Here is a 15,286-nt window from a genome sequence, read left to right as displayed (position 1 = left end):
GTTCTAAGGGTCTAATTCTAATTGTCAATCTCAATCACAATCACAGACTCCGGTGGCGCAACGCAACCCAGTTCTGGCACTCTACGGAATAACTTGGCCCTCCTATTCCGAATACCGCAATGTTCTAGAAACCGTCTGGAAGCCCCTGGGAGGCCGATCGAAGCTTCCACCTCTTCCACATCGCGTCCGTTCCCGGTCGACTGGGCTGAAGGATTCGAAGGTTCTGGGGCCCATCGTCCACGTCTCCTTTTCGTTTTCACCTTCTGGAACATGATGAGACGGTGCTAGTCCGATCGACTACGCCCGACTATGGATTTCATTTGATAATACCTAGGAACGGAGACAGACTATTGACCCAAGGCCGTCAGCTATTGAAGTAGTGGACTTGACTAGCGGGGTGTCCGTGACGTCGATCGAGCCGTCTGAACCATCTTCCTCCACTGATGGAGGTTTCCCAACGCATCCGATTTTCTAGTCCGTTGCCCTTAATTCAGGAGGTGAGTCTAAGAACGGACGGAGGGTGGCCTGAGTGGTGGTGGGTTCGACCAGGGCACCACCGGCCAGTCCTCCGAAGGATGGTGTGAGAGGATAGAACCGAACTCCTGGAATGGAATAGACTGGGAAAGGGGGGAGGGAAGATAATGGGCATGGAAAAGGAAAGGGAAATGAAAAATCATCATGAAACCAACTGCAAATAGAAGTAGAGAATTGATATGATGATGAGAGAATCATATAAGAATCATCCAGTTTGGCTTTCTTAGCTCCCCGCCTTTTGACATGGTTCTTCTTCCCCCTCCTTTTTCCCTTTGCAACCCCTCCGGATCAAGTTCCCTACGCATCACCACCACCATCAACACCCCTTTTCTGGCGCCATTCGCTTTTCCTTTAAATCCTCCCATTGACTGTCTAGAAGAGCTTCCACCCGAGATTCAGGTGTTTCTGCCATCTTTCTAGCCAGACCTCCACATTCTTCTAGTTGTCTGCAATCCTCCCACGCGACCGAGAAGGTAAGAGAATCCCTCAAAAGCTACTCTCCATTTAAACTTCTGCCGTGTTGCCCCCCCTCCAAAGCTTGCCCGGTGACTTTCCTTTCCCGCTGTTATTGTTGTGCTTGTTGTTTCACACTGGTCTCCTTATTTTGATACTTGTGTGTATTCCATTATTCTCTTCCTCAATTCTCGTCATTGTCATCTGTATCTATATTACGTGTGTGTGTTCGTCGTGTGATCGATCTACTCTGCAAGATCAGGTCTGGCCAGCTATCTACGGGCAAAGCTCCCCTCCGCCAGAAAGCTTCAGAGGCTCCTCCGAAGCAGAAAAAACGTACCACGGCGGACATCCAATGAGGCCTGCTGGATCCGATACTTTACCCACACTGTCTGGCGGAGACCCCAATCATCAATGATCCTGCTGCTCTGACTGGATCCCCCCATTTCTGTTCCATCCACGGCGGCCTTCCAATCTGCTGCTGCTACGACCTTCTTTGGTCGGTTTCCCTACCCGCCCCTCCCCTCCTCCCTCTGTTTCTCTTCTTGCTTGTGCTACCACATCTTGCTGTCCCTCCCCCCCCTCCCCGTCGCTTCTTGCACACTGGCTACCCTTTTGCTTTCTGATGACTACTGCCCCCTCCTACTTTTTTCCTTCTTCTCTCCCGCACATACACTCTATTTCTTCATCTGGCCGCTCGTCCGAGTCTTACTTAACGTCTGACCTCCTTCAGACTATTTCCGTCCTTGCGTGCCGGCCGCTTCAGTCGCCGTCTCCCGACCTTCCAACTTCCCCGCTTCACTGTGGCCGGAGCGACGTTCTCTCCGGCCCTTCTTTCGCCAGCATGGCTGAGAGTGCATTCCCCAGCGCCCAACAACCCCTCCGGGTGGGCACCAAAGACGACAAAGCCGCTGCCTTTCAGAAGATCTCCGAGGAGGACGAATACGAGGTGACGTCACCAACCGATCCCACTTTTCGATCTGCCAACGCCGCTGCTGCGTCCTCGTCGACCGGCAGCCCCTTCTTCGGTGGTAGCTATGGTGAAAACAGTGGACCAATTCGCTTCAACAGGAGTCCTTTCGACAATGGGCCCAGGGAGGAGGACGAGGAGGGTGCCGACGAGTTCCCTCCGGGAGACATCCGTCCCACGGGTGCCCCGAATCAGGGATTCCCCAATAACTACGCGCTGGGCCGCCGGACATCGGTTTCGGCAGAGTCACTGAATCCGACCTCGGCTGGCTCAGATAGCTGGACCCCCCCGTACCATGAAAAGTCAGAGGATCAGCTGTCCCGGCTGAAGACTGCGGTCAGCAGCAACTTCCTCTTCTCCCACCTAGATGACGACCAGTTCAAGACCGTGCTCGACGCCCTGGTGGAGAAGCCTATCCCAGCCAAAGATATCAAGGTCATTAGCCAGGGTGATGCTGGTGACTACTTTTACATTGTAGAGAATGGCCACTTTGACGTCCTGATCCACCCGTCGGGCTCCGTCCAGCCCGGTCCGGAGGGCATGGGCAACAAGGTGGCCTCCATTGGACCCGGAGGCTCGTTTGGAGAGCTGGCTCTCATGTACAATGCGCCTCGCGCGGCCACCGTCGTGTCGGTGGATCCGAAGAGCACCCTCTGGGCTTTGGATCGCATCACTTTCCGACGCATTCTCATGGACTCGGCCTTTCAGCGCCGTCGCATGTACGAGGCATTCCTCGAGGAGGTGCCGCTGCTGTCCAGCCTCAAGCCCTATGAGCGTGCCAAGATCGCCGATGCACTGGACGCCATCAAGTATCCTGCCGGCTCTACAATCATTTCTGAGGGCGACCCAGGTGATGCCTTCTACCTCCTCGAGTCCGGAGAGGCGGATGCCTTTAAGAATGGTGTGGAGGGCCCTGTGAAGTCTTACAAGCGAGGCGACTACTTTGGTGAGCTCGCCTTGTTGGATGACAAGCCACGGGCCGCAAGCATCGTGGCCAAGACAGAGGTCAAGGTTGCGAAATTGGGTCGGGATGGCTTCAAGCGGTTACTGGGCCCCGTGGAAGACATTATGCGACGAGCTGAATACGAATCGAAACCCGTGCCCTCTTGAGAGTGCGTAATGGATCATAAATACACGAAATCCTTGGCGAAGAGGGAGGGAGTTTTGTGTGGGACAATGTGGTGACAATTTTTCTTCTTTCTTGTGTCGTTCATTCGCCTATCTATGTTCTTGGTTGGACGGACCAGCCAAGGGAACCTGTTGATCGTAAGATTTGCGACAGATGGCTGGGAAAAAAAAAAGATCCCCTATTCATCGGCGAAACATTGGGTAGTGTTTTATTCTCGGCATCGCGGGGGTTGTGTATGTCTGCGGACTGTTCATACACGGGTTATATTCATGGCCGATTCGCCCAGAAAGCCGCAGCCCCCCAAAGGCTGCTCACTTCATGGGCTGCGATCGGACGCGTGTGTCATTGATAAACCACCTGGGTTATTCCTGTCTTTTGCCGTTTCTATGTTTATAATAGCTCATTGGCTACGAAGGATACATATATGGTTTACATGTACGACGAGTACTTGACAGTGTCGATGGGATGCGTAAGATGATATTTATAATACAGCAATAACCTCAGAACCACCAGACTCCTGTATCTATATCTGTATCTGTATTTGTATATGTCAATCAAATGTGATATACTCCAAGATTACCGCGCAACCACCAAATCACTCCTCAACACCCATTTCTCCCCCTCCCGCACCTCCTTCCCCTCATGCAGCATACACCGATCCCCATGCCGATGCAGCAGCGCCATCCCTGGTACCGGAGCCACTGACACAGGCTCCGGATTGCGATTGGCGCGGGTTGCCTCTGGATAGAAGACGGTTTCCCCTCCCTCACAGCTCGTCAAGTAGATCAAAAGCGTCCAAGTGGTGCGGGCCGCACGGGGCGGACGACCGGGCGAGGAGAAAGTAATGGCATTGGAATCGTCATCTACGATATCAGAAGTAAGCTATCAGCATACTGGAGGATTACTTTGACTAGGACTCTGACTACTCATAACAACATCCTTCTACATGATGATGATGATGATGAAGATATACCGACTGACCCAAGTGTTTTCCCACCTTCAACCTCTGGGAACATACGATGAAATTGAAGAACGAGGGGGGAGGGGGGAAATAACTCACAATGTTTATCGAAAAACTGCCCCTTCGAATACCGATATATACGAATATTTCCATTCAAGCCAATGGGTTCCCCGCCCCAGATATCTTTCACGTCTCTCGTCACTTCTTCTTTACTTTCCTCCTCTTCCTCCTCATATACATCTTCCACCCCCGCATTCAAAACTATCTCCTTCAACGCCGTCCCCGACCAAAGACTCTCTGCGAAACCCTCATCCTGGATTTGAAATCGGTCGTTGACTCGCACGGCATCGCCCTTTTTAGGTTTGCCTGGGGTGGTGGTCAGGGGTAGGGATGCCAGGAATGAAGTGTACGTTTTGCAGAGCGTCGAGGGGAAGAAATTCCGGATCAGGTAGATTTGGTCGGGGACGAGAGGGTCGAGGGTGAGAGAGGTGGAGGGAATGAGTGGGCGGAGAGGGGGCCAGTTAGGTGGTTGTTGTTGGAGATGGGATTTGGGGGTGGATGAGGGGGGCTGTTTGGAGGTCTTTTTGGGCATCTTTTTTTGTTGGGGAAATAGAGGTGATGTGTGAGTGATAAGAGTGAGTCGGTGAGGAGATAGATGGATAGTGAGTCAGTAGTGGTAGATCGTGGTTGTGAGTATGCAGGTCTGGCCTGGTCTGGTCTGATCTGTCTGTCTTGTCTGGATGGGGAGTAAGAAAAAGTTCCAGGTAAGTTACTTTACTAGTTAAGTAAAGTATGGGGTCAAACTCAGGTACGGAAACAGTGAATGAAGCCGCCGTGATACGTTCCCGAGTGGTAATAACCATGCGGGTACAGTAAAATCGAGGAAGCACCATAGAAGTATCCCATAAATACCGTCACAATCTGGCAGAAAATTTATGAAAAACCGACCGGGGCGTGACGGGCCCAGCCAGTCACAGGGCGAGTAGGACGGGGGCCTCAGCCTCACCGCCCTCAACTTCTCTCCTCCTCCTCCTCCTTCCCAGCCCGTCGTCCTTCTCCAATCCCCCTCCGCCCTCAAGACCTGCCCGCCGGTCATGTCGTCGTCGCAGACCATGACAGCGTCTGCGGTGGGCCATCGTCCGCCAGATGCTGCTCCAAATATGTCGTCCGTGTACGACTACGCCCGCTCGCAGCAGCAACCCGACGACCAACCGCACCCCTCCCCGCCCAGCGACTCCGCAATCCGCCCTCTGCACGATTCTGCCCCCGACTCCTCTCCTCCCAATGGCCTGTCTACCTTGTCTCCAACCACCCCCGTGGTCAAATCCGAACCCAGCGACCATGATGCCCCCCCCTCCGCCTCGGCTCCTCCAGAATCTCAGTCCGATATCCGTCGTCAATCGGCCGCCAGCGCGCTGCTGGCTCAACTCCTCGGGAACCAGGTCTCGGCCGACGGGCTGGAGTCTGAGGATCATCCAATGCCGCAAGCACAGGACGGGGCCGAGCCGCCCCAAAATAACGACCAAGATGTTAAGAGTCAATGGCAGTTCGATTCGACCTCCGAACCTCCGGCTGCCCCTGCCGATTCAACCAATGGAGGCGCGGATCAATTTCCGCCGGAATCGACTGAATCGCTGGCTCCTCACCAACAAGACGAGAAAATCTCCGAACAACATCCCGATATACCCTTTTCGAACCCCGATCATGGCGAAAGTATGTCAATAAAGGCATCAGAGACGGTAGAAGGCTTGACGGATCCGTTACTATTCTCCAAATCGAGTCTAGACCATGCCGACCTTTTTTCCTCCTTCGATATCACGGCCGCTCCGAAGACCCCGTTCGAAGCCCTGCAGCAGAATGAGATGCTTACCGCCGCCTACCTCTCGCAAAGCGCTGATCTCTCCGCCCTTGGCTATTCTGGTGGGCATTTGGCTCACGATATCGCTGGCTCGGTCGCGGGATCGGAGCCCCGAATCCAGGCATTTGCGAAGTTGGAATTCGATGACGGCCATTTCTATTGCAATACATACTCCTTCATTCTTGGACGCGATGTACGAGCGGCCCGGGCTGCGCATCAGCGCGAAATACAGGTCCGTCAGGCGATGAGGACTTCCCGGGCTAAGAGTTCGAGTGGTGGCAACACGTCGCATACTCCCAACCGCGTGAAACATGAGGGCAGTGGCATCTTGGGAAGTGTGGTCAGCGACCGCGGTGGTATCATGGGGTTTGATCCCGATATTCCGCCTCATCTACCGCATCATATCAGTCGTCGCTCGTCCGTGTCTTCCCACGCTGAATCAGCTCCGTTGCATGCGACCCCGGCCCAATTGCAATCGACCACCGACTACAATGCACTTGCAATGCAGTCCTTGAATGAAGAGAACGGAGATGCCAAGCCAGTCGATGCTTTGGCTCTGCTTCCTTCGCCGGACGCGTGTCCGACCATCCCCATTCATCCCCCAGCGACGCTCGACGGTAGCGCTGCCGGACATCGAGGGATATCACGGAAACATGTCAAAATTGCATACAATTTTGACCGAAACCTTTTCGAAATGGAAGTAATGGGAAGAAATGGCGCTTTTATCGGCGCGGATTGGCTATCCCCGGGGCAAGTAAGACCTTTACACAGTGGCGATTATATCCAAATTGGAGGCGTCCGCATCCGCTTCCTGCTTCCCGATGTGCCGATTGGCGAAACTGGTGCGGATAGAGTAGAAGAGCCATTTACAGCAGAGGATGAGAAGGCTCAGGCTTCAACTACTGCCGAGAATGAAACGCCAGCTCCGAAGCGCGCATCTGATGGTTCGGAGACCAAGGAGACGCCGAAGACCACGAAGATCATACTCAAGACCCGGGAACCTGATCCGTCGCGACCAGTGCAGTCCGTTGAGGGTTCCGGAGATCCCAATCAGCAGCCTGTCCGGCGTCGTGGCCCTGGACGGCCGCCTAAGGACGGCATCATGTCCAAACGCGAGCGAGCCGAACTGGCAAGAGAACAAAAGTTGGCGGCGAAGCGCGAGGCCAATGGAGGCGTCACTCCTCCGCCCATGAACCGTCCCAAGGCTGGAAAGGCACCAGCACCAACCAGTGCTACGGCGGCACCCAAAGAATCAGTTGGTGCGGAGTCGCCTGGATCCAAGCCGGAGAAGCGCAAGTACACGAAGAGGAAGAAGCCTGATGGTACGCCCATGGACTTTCCACTACCTTCAACCGAGGGCGGCCAGTTTCCAATGGAACACCGTCCGGAGGAGTTCATCAAGGCACCTCCAGTCAAGAAACGCAAGCCCTCGCGCTCACCGTCACCCAACTATCCACCCGAATCCGCCTACACACCCGAAGATCTGGCCAAACCGCCATACAACTATGCTGTGCTTATCTTTGATGCCCTCACTGAGGCGGGTACTCCGATGACGCTCAAGCAGATCTACCGCGCGCTGAAGCTGAAATACCCATACTTCCGATTCAAGTGTGAAACCGAAGGCTGGACGTCTAGTGTGCGACATAACCTCAATGGCAATAGTCATCTCTTCATGCATGCCGAGCGTGATGGCAAAGGATGGTCGTGGCAGCTCCGCCCAGGGGCCTCAGTGGAAAAGGAAAAGAAGCGACGCCCGTCGCCTCCTCCGCCAGCGTCGCAGCCCCCGTCTGCCCCGTCAGCTACTCCCCAGTATATGCCTCAGCTGAACCCATCGTACGGCAGTCAGCATGGACAACCTGGGATGGCCAATCCGCACTTCCAGTTTCCCTCAATGCCTCCCAATCCTTATGCACCTCCTCCTCCCCCAGCTCCCGCCCCCAATCCTTCTCCTGCACCTCACCATTCCAGTCCCTATCCGCCTCCTGCTCCGGCTGCCGCCTCTACACCTTTCCCGATACCGAGTCCGCTCCGCAACAACCTTCCACCTGCTTTTGCGCAGACTACGCCCTCCACTTATACCTCGCCTTATGCCTCGGATCCGCCGCCGCAGCTGGTTCAGTTGCAGCAGTCGCAACAGACGCAGCCGATGCCACCCCAACCCCAGCACCAGTCACCTTATCCACCGCCTAACCCACCGTCCATGCCGCCGATGAATGCACCACCGCATCAAGGTCATCATCATCCTCCACCGCCGCCGCCCCCAGGTCCGCCTATGCAGCATCCTCCGCCGAATATGGGCATGGGCCACGACCCTGGACCGGGCCCTATAGACAATTCAGAGGCGTCATCGTTCAATGAGCGGGCCAGCAAGGCGATTGACGACTTCGAAGCGGTTCTGATGGAAGACTACGAGGATAAGAACTACATCCGGGAGGTGCTCAAGAGTGCTCGAGCTCGTGTTCTCGGCAATGCCACGGATAGTTCGTTCCCCGGCGGCGAACCGAAGGACGAAGCAGTCATCTTGGATGCGCTTCGCAATCTGATCGGTAGCTTAAAAGACCAATAGGCTGCTTGCTGACGGGCGACTATTGGCAAGCGGGCATAGGAATTCAAACTAGGATGACGAATTTACGACTTGGGATTTGCTTTTATGCTTACGAACATACATCTACACATGGAGACCGGGCCGGTGTTAGGAGATCTGTGATCTGGGATAAAAAGAACATTGCACGCGATCACACAACTGGTCTTTATCTTTGATGAATATTGAAACGGAGTCCGATTGTTATTGTCCATTTCTCTTTCTGGGGCTATTTTGACTAACTCGACCAACATTTCCATTGCTATTATTTTCATTTGCGTCTTGGGAGTGGGTTGTGTTTTGTCTTACCCGCCACTTGCTTCTCGATGATATCCCCTCCGTTCTGGACCGAGGGTCCATTTTCCACAGTGCTTTTTCTTTTCTTATTTTTAACCTGTTTTTGTCGTCCGTGGCATCCCGGACTCGCATGGATTTAAGCGCCGGGCAAGGGTCAGTTTCTTGCATTGACTTGCTTGCTTTCTTCCTTCGCACACTTACAACCCCCTCATCTTGTGATGGTTTTATTTTCCTTTTCCGAGAATCGGAAGGAATCCATCTTTTGTCCACTTGCGTTTCCAAATTACCACAAAAAAAGCAGCTGGAGTTATTTGCATAGACAACCAAAACAATCACATTACGAATGAATGGGGATGTTGCCTACGAGGTGCTTGATTGATCGGTTGATCGATTGATGAATTCTAATATCGTAGACTAGTAGTATAGTTATTTGTAAGTAGTTATGCTATGCATGTAGGATTAAAGGGAAGTAAGTCAACGACCGTAGTCCGGAGTAATAATAATAAGTAATAGACTGGAATTGACTCGTGGTGGTTTTACCCCTCCTTCCCCCACTACATCCGACTTTTTCCTACCTACACTACTAACTAATTACTCTCGTATTGAGTTACCTATCTATCTACAAATTATCTGTGCACATATATGCATACACACCTATCGGAACGAACAGAAAAGAAAAAGATTATTGACCCGATGACCGGATTCACCCGTGATGCACCCATCAAATAGTTATTTATGTATGTATGTATGTATGTATGTTTGGTCAGTAGTTAACTAGTTAGTAGTTATGGAGGGAGGAGAGTCACCGGGCCGGTCGTCTGCATATCCTCCTCCTCCTCCTCCTCCTCCTCCTCCTGCTGCTGCTCCTCTGAACTTCCTTTCATCCGTATGGCCCGTTGGTAGGTAGTATTCGGTATTTACTTATTATTTCATTTCATTCTATTTGGGTAGCTACTAGTTACTATCATTATGATATTATTCGATGATGCGGGATGTCATGTATGTAGGATGTCATATATGTATGTATGTATGTATATATGTAAACTGTCAGTTGCTGGATGGGGATGACTACTGATACTACTACTATTATGATCATCTATCTATCTGAGTGTCTGATTGATGGGTGGTTATTGGGTAGGATGTGTCTATTGGGCAAATGGGTGTGACTGATTAACTGGGTATCAGTAATATTGAGTCAGTGCACGATGTTTAACTAACTAATGTCGGCTATCTATCAGTCATTATTCCATCATTGTGTGTGCTTGCATCTTCAAGGGGGAGGGCCAAGACTAGATCGGGCAGCGATGATGGAGGTTGGTAGATATTAGATAGGTCGATGGATGCAAGTAGTAAGTAGTTTAATATGGAGGAGTTGGGGGTTGAACAACCCCACTTGGACTTACTGGATCTTGCTTGCTGCAGGAGTAGTTTGAGTTCAGTTAGTTGTGGTTGGGGGAGACTTGAACTGAACCTGATCTCTATATATATATATATATGTGTGTGTGTGTGTGTGTGTGTGTGTGTGTGTGTGTGTGTGTGTGTATGTGGCTGGGATGTGGGAACATATTCTTGGTACCTGACTGCAGTGATTAGACTTACTTGACTTACTCGACCTACTTGTTTGACTTGTTTCGGTTCAATTGGTATAAGTCCTATAATATGATTATAACTCGTATTCATTGGCTACTTATGTGTAGGTGAGACATTATCGGCGTGATTCATTCAATATCCGGTGGCTGGGGGTTGTGAAACATGACAACAGTAATGATTCGGGTCATTCATGCTGAGATTCGGGTAGATGGGGGTGGAGGGGGGGATGGATGTAGGTACCGTGCTTGGAATCGGGATGATTGGGTATCAAACTCGATAAGATGAAGAGACTACGAATGGGATTCAGGTGTTGTGGTGTAGGTTGCTGTGGGATACACGCATCTCCAGGCGTGTCGGATATCCGTGCCTGCGGGGTTAGGAGGAGAGAGAAAGTCATCGTGAGGGATATACGGAGTACCGGGTCTCCGTCTGCAGACTCTGACAGTAGTAGTAGTCCATAGTAGGAAACTTACTACTGTGTATACATGTTGAGTGACAAAGTAATCATCGAACAGGCTCCAAAATACTCCGGCCTGATCATATGCTGATTGGATTGCCATCCTCCTGGCGGTCGGTGAGTCACCGTCCTCAGCCCAGAAGGAATCGCAACAGCCTCAACTGGAAGTTGCACCTGATCCGATAAACCAGTAGGAATCACAATCACTGTAAGGTGCCTCTTCTCAGGCATCGACCTTACGTAGACCGGGCGGTTGTTCTAGCAACTGCGGAATGTAGGCATGGAATGTGGTTTACTCAGCCACCTGATGATGATGATATTGAGGAAGAGGCGTGAAGAGGGTGGATGCGATGATGTAGGTGTGATGTCCCTGTCCTGTGCTGTGCTGTGTTCTGCATGTGTGGTGACTTACAGTGTACAGACAGTAGTTAACTAGTAGTTAATGGTGGGAATCTCTCTCACTGCCTGTTGTGTCATTGTGCTTATAGTTCAAAATGAGGCTGTCCGCCTCCCGGATTGGTCTTTGAGAAGTTGGGTGGCATGGGACTCCGCCTTGACACCAAGTCCAAAGTCTGGCCCTCTCTTGAGAGTGGGTGAGCGAGTAACTGACTGACTGCATTGCCATTGCCACTGTCGCTCCTGCTGCAGCCTTGGGTGCTTGGTGTGCTTCTCTAGTCGCATAGATCAACTGGTAATCTACGTCCAGAACTTCATGACTGATGATGCCTGCCGACTCTAGTTGCTTCCTTCCCTTTGTTCCTTTCCAGGCCCTTCAACTTTCGGAAGGGTTCCATCTTCACTGGCTATAAATAATCTTGCCCCCCAGTCCTATGATCCAATATGATTATATCAGTCGCCTCCTGCAATAAGCCAAGCCACAGACCGACTAGTCCCATGTACCACTCAGACACGTTTTTCTCCCTTTACCCTTTTTTCCCTCTTGAATTTTTCTAAATTAGCACGGGGGCGCACGTCCCACCCCATTGTTGAAGCAGTTCGAGGACGTCCCACTAGCGCTGTCCAGTGTGTCCACCCACAGTAACAGTCCAGTAACTACTCCTAAAGCCAGTAAGTCAGTAAGTCAAGTACTACGATTACGGAGAAGATACCGCCTGTCATTTTCCTACTTGCTCATATTATTCCTTCACTAGCAACTGAACTTGATCATCCAAGTCAGTCAGTCATGTCTTGTATCCTTTTTGTGTGACGCCTTGGGCTTCTTGCACTTGCATTCGCCTCCCCCACCCTCCATTTCCATTTCCTCTTGTCTGCTGAACGATGGACAATCGCAGCTTCGCACTGCCTCCTGTTCCGCTCTCCTATTTGCCCACTGGCTGCAGCCAATGAAGGGCATGACGATTGCCTGCCGGGGATTGATTGGGTCAATTCGTCACTTTTGCGCCTGCATCACTTTAATGAATGGTATCATTGGTAACTCGGTAATATACTAGATACTAGTAACTATCAGATTTTACCAGTGAGTGAGTAAAGTTCATTCACTAGTTAGTTGTTTAACATTAGTTAGTTGGTAAGTTACTCGGGAAAGCAATTAATAATCTTCGCCCAAGTCAAGTGAAGACAAAACAAAAAAAAAAAAAAGCAAGACAAGACTATTCAGTAACCGGTGGATTCGAGGATTTTTCCTTTCGTCGCCCGACCCCCTTCCAGCCGCTAATCCAACGGTCACCATGGACTGTTCGCTGACCCCCTTTAGGGAGTAAAAACAGCCGGTAGGTACTCCATCGACAAGACACTACTACGTAACTCCCTGGGGGGAGGGTCAGTAGGCAAGTACCAGTCCTAAACAGTCTGACCGGCCGGAGCCCTCCCGCCCCAGGGGTCTGTCTCTCTGGTCTCTGGTCTGGTCCGTCCGGCTGGCTGGCCTGCCTGCCTCTCTTGTCTGTCTGTCTCTGCCGACGACGCAAATCGTGCAGTCGATAATTGGATGGAATTGCAGTCAGAGAGCCTACTCCGTACTTGACTTACTTTGACTCCCGGCCGTCCTGTCTTGTCCTGTCTTGTCCTGTGCTGGATTTAAAGCATTTCCGCCCATGCCATCTGACACTTAATTTACAACCACCCAGGAACATGACCTCCTGCTCGTATTGCACCTGATGACTGGACGGATTCAGATAAAATACTTTATGAACTTGAGGACTTTTGACTAGATGCCTCAGTCAAACAACAACAATAACAATCCATCAGTAAAAGGATTGATCGCTAGCCGTGCAAGATGCTATATTAAGCTGGTTGTTGAGGGTGAGTAAGCACTCCTCAACCATGGACCCGGGCTTCTCTTTCCGTTCTGGCCGCGGGTCTTTCGTGGGCGAGAGAAAAGCTGATGAGAAAGCTGGGTCTGAGATTGAAGTAACCTGGCCGTTCGGCAGCGTTGCGGTGGAGGCGGTTTGGTCAGTCGGTCAGTTCTTACTGGTCAGCTTTGTTGTCCCCTCTTTTTTTTTTTTCCTTCCCTCTGACCTCTTCTGAGTCTTCTCTCTTTTTTACTATTTGGGATTTTTCACTTAAATTTTCTTTTTCCCTCCTCTGCCCTTCCTTCATCCTTCCCTTCCTTTCCTAATTTAATTTATTCTTTTTTTTAATTCATTTTCTTTTTCTCTTACTTTCATTTTAGTTTCCCTCTTTCATCCCAAACATGCCTTAGTCAATTCCTCTTCCCTTCTCCAAGGACGGTCGTTCCATCATCATCACTGGGTACTCCCGTCTCCTTTAGCTGGGCTCTAAGGGAAAATAGTAGGGAAAACTCTGAAAACTCTAAACAACCCTCCAACCCCATGAGGTGTACTCCGTGGGAAGCCGTAGTCTAGTTAACTCCCTCTAATGTTAGTTACTAGTTACTTGGGACTGCTTCACTCGGGTGTTGCAGCTGGGATTCTGTTTGGTCTGACAGTGGTGTGTACCCTGTCTCCCCATTCCTTACCACGATCGTTCTGGTAACTTCCTTCCCTTCTTCGATCGTGGTGGTTGCGATTTAAATCGGTACCTGGTCATCGTCATAAGAGGAAAGGAATCCTTTTTGCCTCATTTCCTCATAGGCAGATGCCAATGATCTTAATAATAATCTTAATATTAATGATGTAAAAAATGATGATGATGCTTATTATTATTTTGGTTCGGGACAAAAAAATAAAAACAATATTCCTCGAGGGAAATTTTAATTGCTGTTAAACATGATACATTTCCCTTACACTGACTGACCTCGCCATGGGTCCATTCCGATGGTCTCTTTCCCCTAACGGAGGACTTGCCGGGAGGATCATTGACAGGAGAAAAATAAAAAGTAATAGTAATGAGAAAGAAAAAGGATGGGTAGGGGGGAATATGTTACTTTTACTTTACAATGTAGTTATCTCTTTTTGTTTTCAAAGTTACAGTATAACAATGAGAATAGAACAGGGAAATAATTCAGATGGAATATTCCATTCAGTGCTCGGATAGGCAGAATAGGGCACCACATTGTGAACAGGCAGAGAGGGCTACATAATCAATGGCAGGGAACCCAGTGGATGTGTGAATGAATGATCAGGACTCGAAGAGACAGACCAACCCAGCCAAAAACGAGAAGAGTGTATCGGTGTTACTCGTTAGTCAGAAGAGCAGCGAAGTGAGCCGGGGATCGTCACCTCCTCAACCCTCACTAGACTAGACTCTCTCTGACACCTCGGACCACTAAGCAGCCGCTTTCCCTTCGTTTTTTCTCGTCGGGTCTCCTGCTTTGGCTTGTGGCTCTCGCCTTGCCTTTCCTGCTCGTTCTCCGTTCTCTTTCTCTCTCCGACTCTCTCTTTCTCCATCCTCCCACTCCCCCCCTCTCTCTTCTCCCCTTCTCTAACCTACTTCTCCAATCCTCTTCCCCCCTCCTTCACCACCTTCTCACCTTTGCTTCGCTTTTTGCTCTTTCAATCTTACCTTCCTCAATCCTCCTCCTCCCCCCCTTTGCTCTCCATCTTCTCCTCCCTTATACCCCAACGAGCTTTTCACTAAGTGTCGTTGTCGCTGTGGCTCGGGGCTAAATCCCACCAAACGCGAGAACTAGTTTTGCTCTAATTTTTTTTCCCTCTCCCATTCTTGACTCTACACAAAATCATAAAAAAAGAAGAAAGGAGAACAAAAAAAAGGAAAGAAGTTCAACGTCTCTCGCCTGTTGCCTCCCTCCACTACAAACATCCTTTGCTGCTACTGTTCATTGTTGAGCGTCCCCACGCGTCTCCGGTGATTACCGTCAAACTCCGTCCCTTTTCGCCTCCGTCCTCGACAGCCTCGTGTTCGATCAATTGTCCGCCTCGCAACACCGGAAGTAAAACAGAAAAGGATCACCAGACTCGTGCCGCTACAGGACCGCTCCTCCCGGCAAAAGACCTTCCGAAGAGACATCTTAGTCGCGACCGCTCCGTCCGCTCCTTTCGACATTCGTGTGCCCGTGGAATTGTTCCTCCATGTTATT

General features: G+C 50.8%; 4 protein-coding genes across 4 annotated transcripts; 2 read left to right on the top strand and 2 right to left on the bottom strand.

Annotated features, from left to right (window-relative positions):
- Nucleotides 1-1,718: 1,718 nt before the first annotated feature.
- Nucleotides 1,719-3,258, top strand: ASPBRDRAFT_43348 (cyclic nucleotide-binding domain-containing protein). Its single transcript, XM_067624976.1, has one exon. It carries the CDS (start codon nucleotides 1,832-1,834, stop codon nucleotides 3,065-3,067), a length of 1,236 nt encoding a protein of 411 aa, XP_067479209.1. The 5' UTR covers nucleotides 1,719-1,831; the 3' UTR covers nucleotides 3,068-3,258.
- Nucleotides 3,249-4,648, bottom strand: ASPBRDRAFT_43347 (uncharacterized protein). The gene is made up of 2 exons (XM_067624975.1): nucleotides 4,147-4,648; nucleotides 3,249-3,949 (listed from the first exon to the last, which is right to left on the bottom strand). Exons 1-2 carry the CDS (start codon nucleotides 4,637-4,639, stop codon nucleotides 3,663-3,665), a joined length of 780 nt encoding a protein of 259 aa, XP_067479208.1. The 5' UTR covers nucleotides 4,640-4,648; the 3' UTR covers nucleotides 3,249-3,662.
- A 493-nt stretch (nucleotides 4,649-5,141) lies between these two features.
- ASPBRDRAFT_55210 (forkhead domain protein) lies at nucleotides 5,142-8,471 on the top strand (the record flags this gene model as incomplete). Its single annotated transcript, XM_067627359.1, has 1 exon — nucleotides 5,142-8,471. One exon carries the CDS (start codon nucleotides 5,142-5,144, stop codon nucleotides 8,469-8,471), a length of 3,330 nt encoding a protein of 1,109 aa, XP_067479207.1.
- A 2,374-nt stretch (nucleotides 8,472-10,845) lies between these two features.
- On the bottom strand, nucleotides 10,846-12,883 carry ASPBRDRAFT_55209 (uncharacterized protein; the record flags this gene model as incomplete). The annotated part of the gene is made up of 9 exons (XM_067627358.1): nucleotides 10,846-11,088; nucleotides 11,135-11,215; nucleotides 11,389-11,501; nucleotides 11,531-11,538; nucleotides 11,810-11,883; nucleotides 12,076-12,164; nucleotides 12,442-12,567; nucleotides 12,626-12,730; nucleotides 12,817-12,883. The coding sequence occupies 9 exons, from the start codon at nucleotides 12,881-12,883 to the stop codon at nucleotides 10,846-10,848; spliced, it is 906 nt and encodes a 301-aa protein (XP_067479206.1).
- Nucleotides 12,884-15,286: the final 2,403 nt, after the last annotated feature.

This window comes from Aspergillus brasiliensis (genome assembly GCF_001889945.1).
Source record: "Aspergillus brasiliensis CBS 101740 unplaced genomic scaffold ASPBRscaffold_6, whole genome shotgun sequence".
Classification (NCBI taxonomy): domain Eukaryota; kingdom Fungi; phylum Ascomycota; class Eurotiomycetes; order Eurotiales; family Aspergillaceae; genus Aspergillus; species Aspergillus brasiliensis.
Note: the sequence above shows the minus strand (reverse complement) of the source record. Positions and strands in the feature narration are given on the sequence as shown.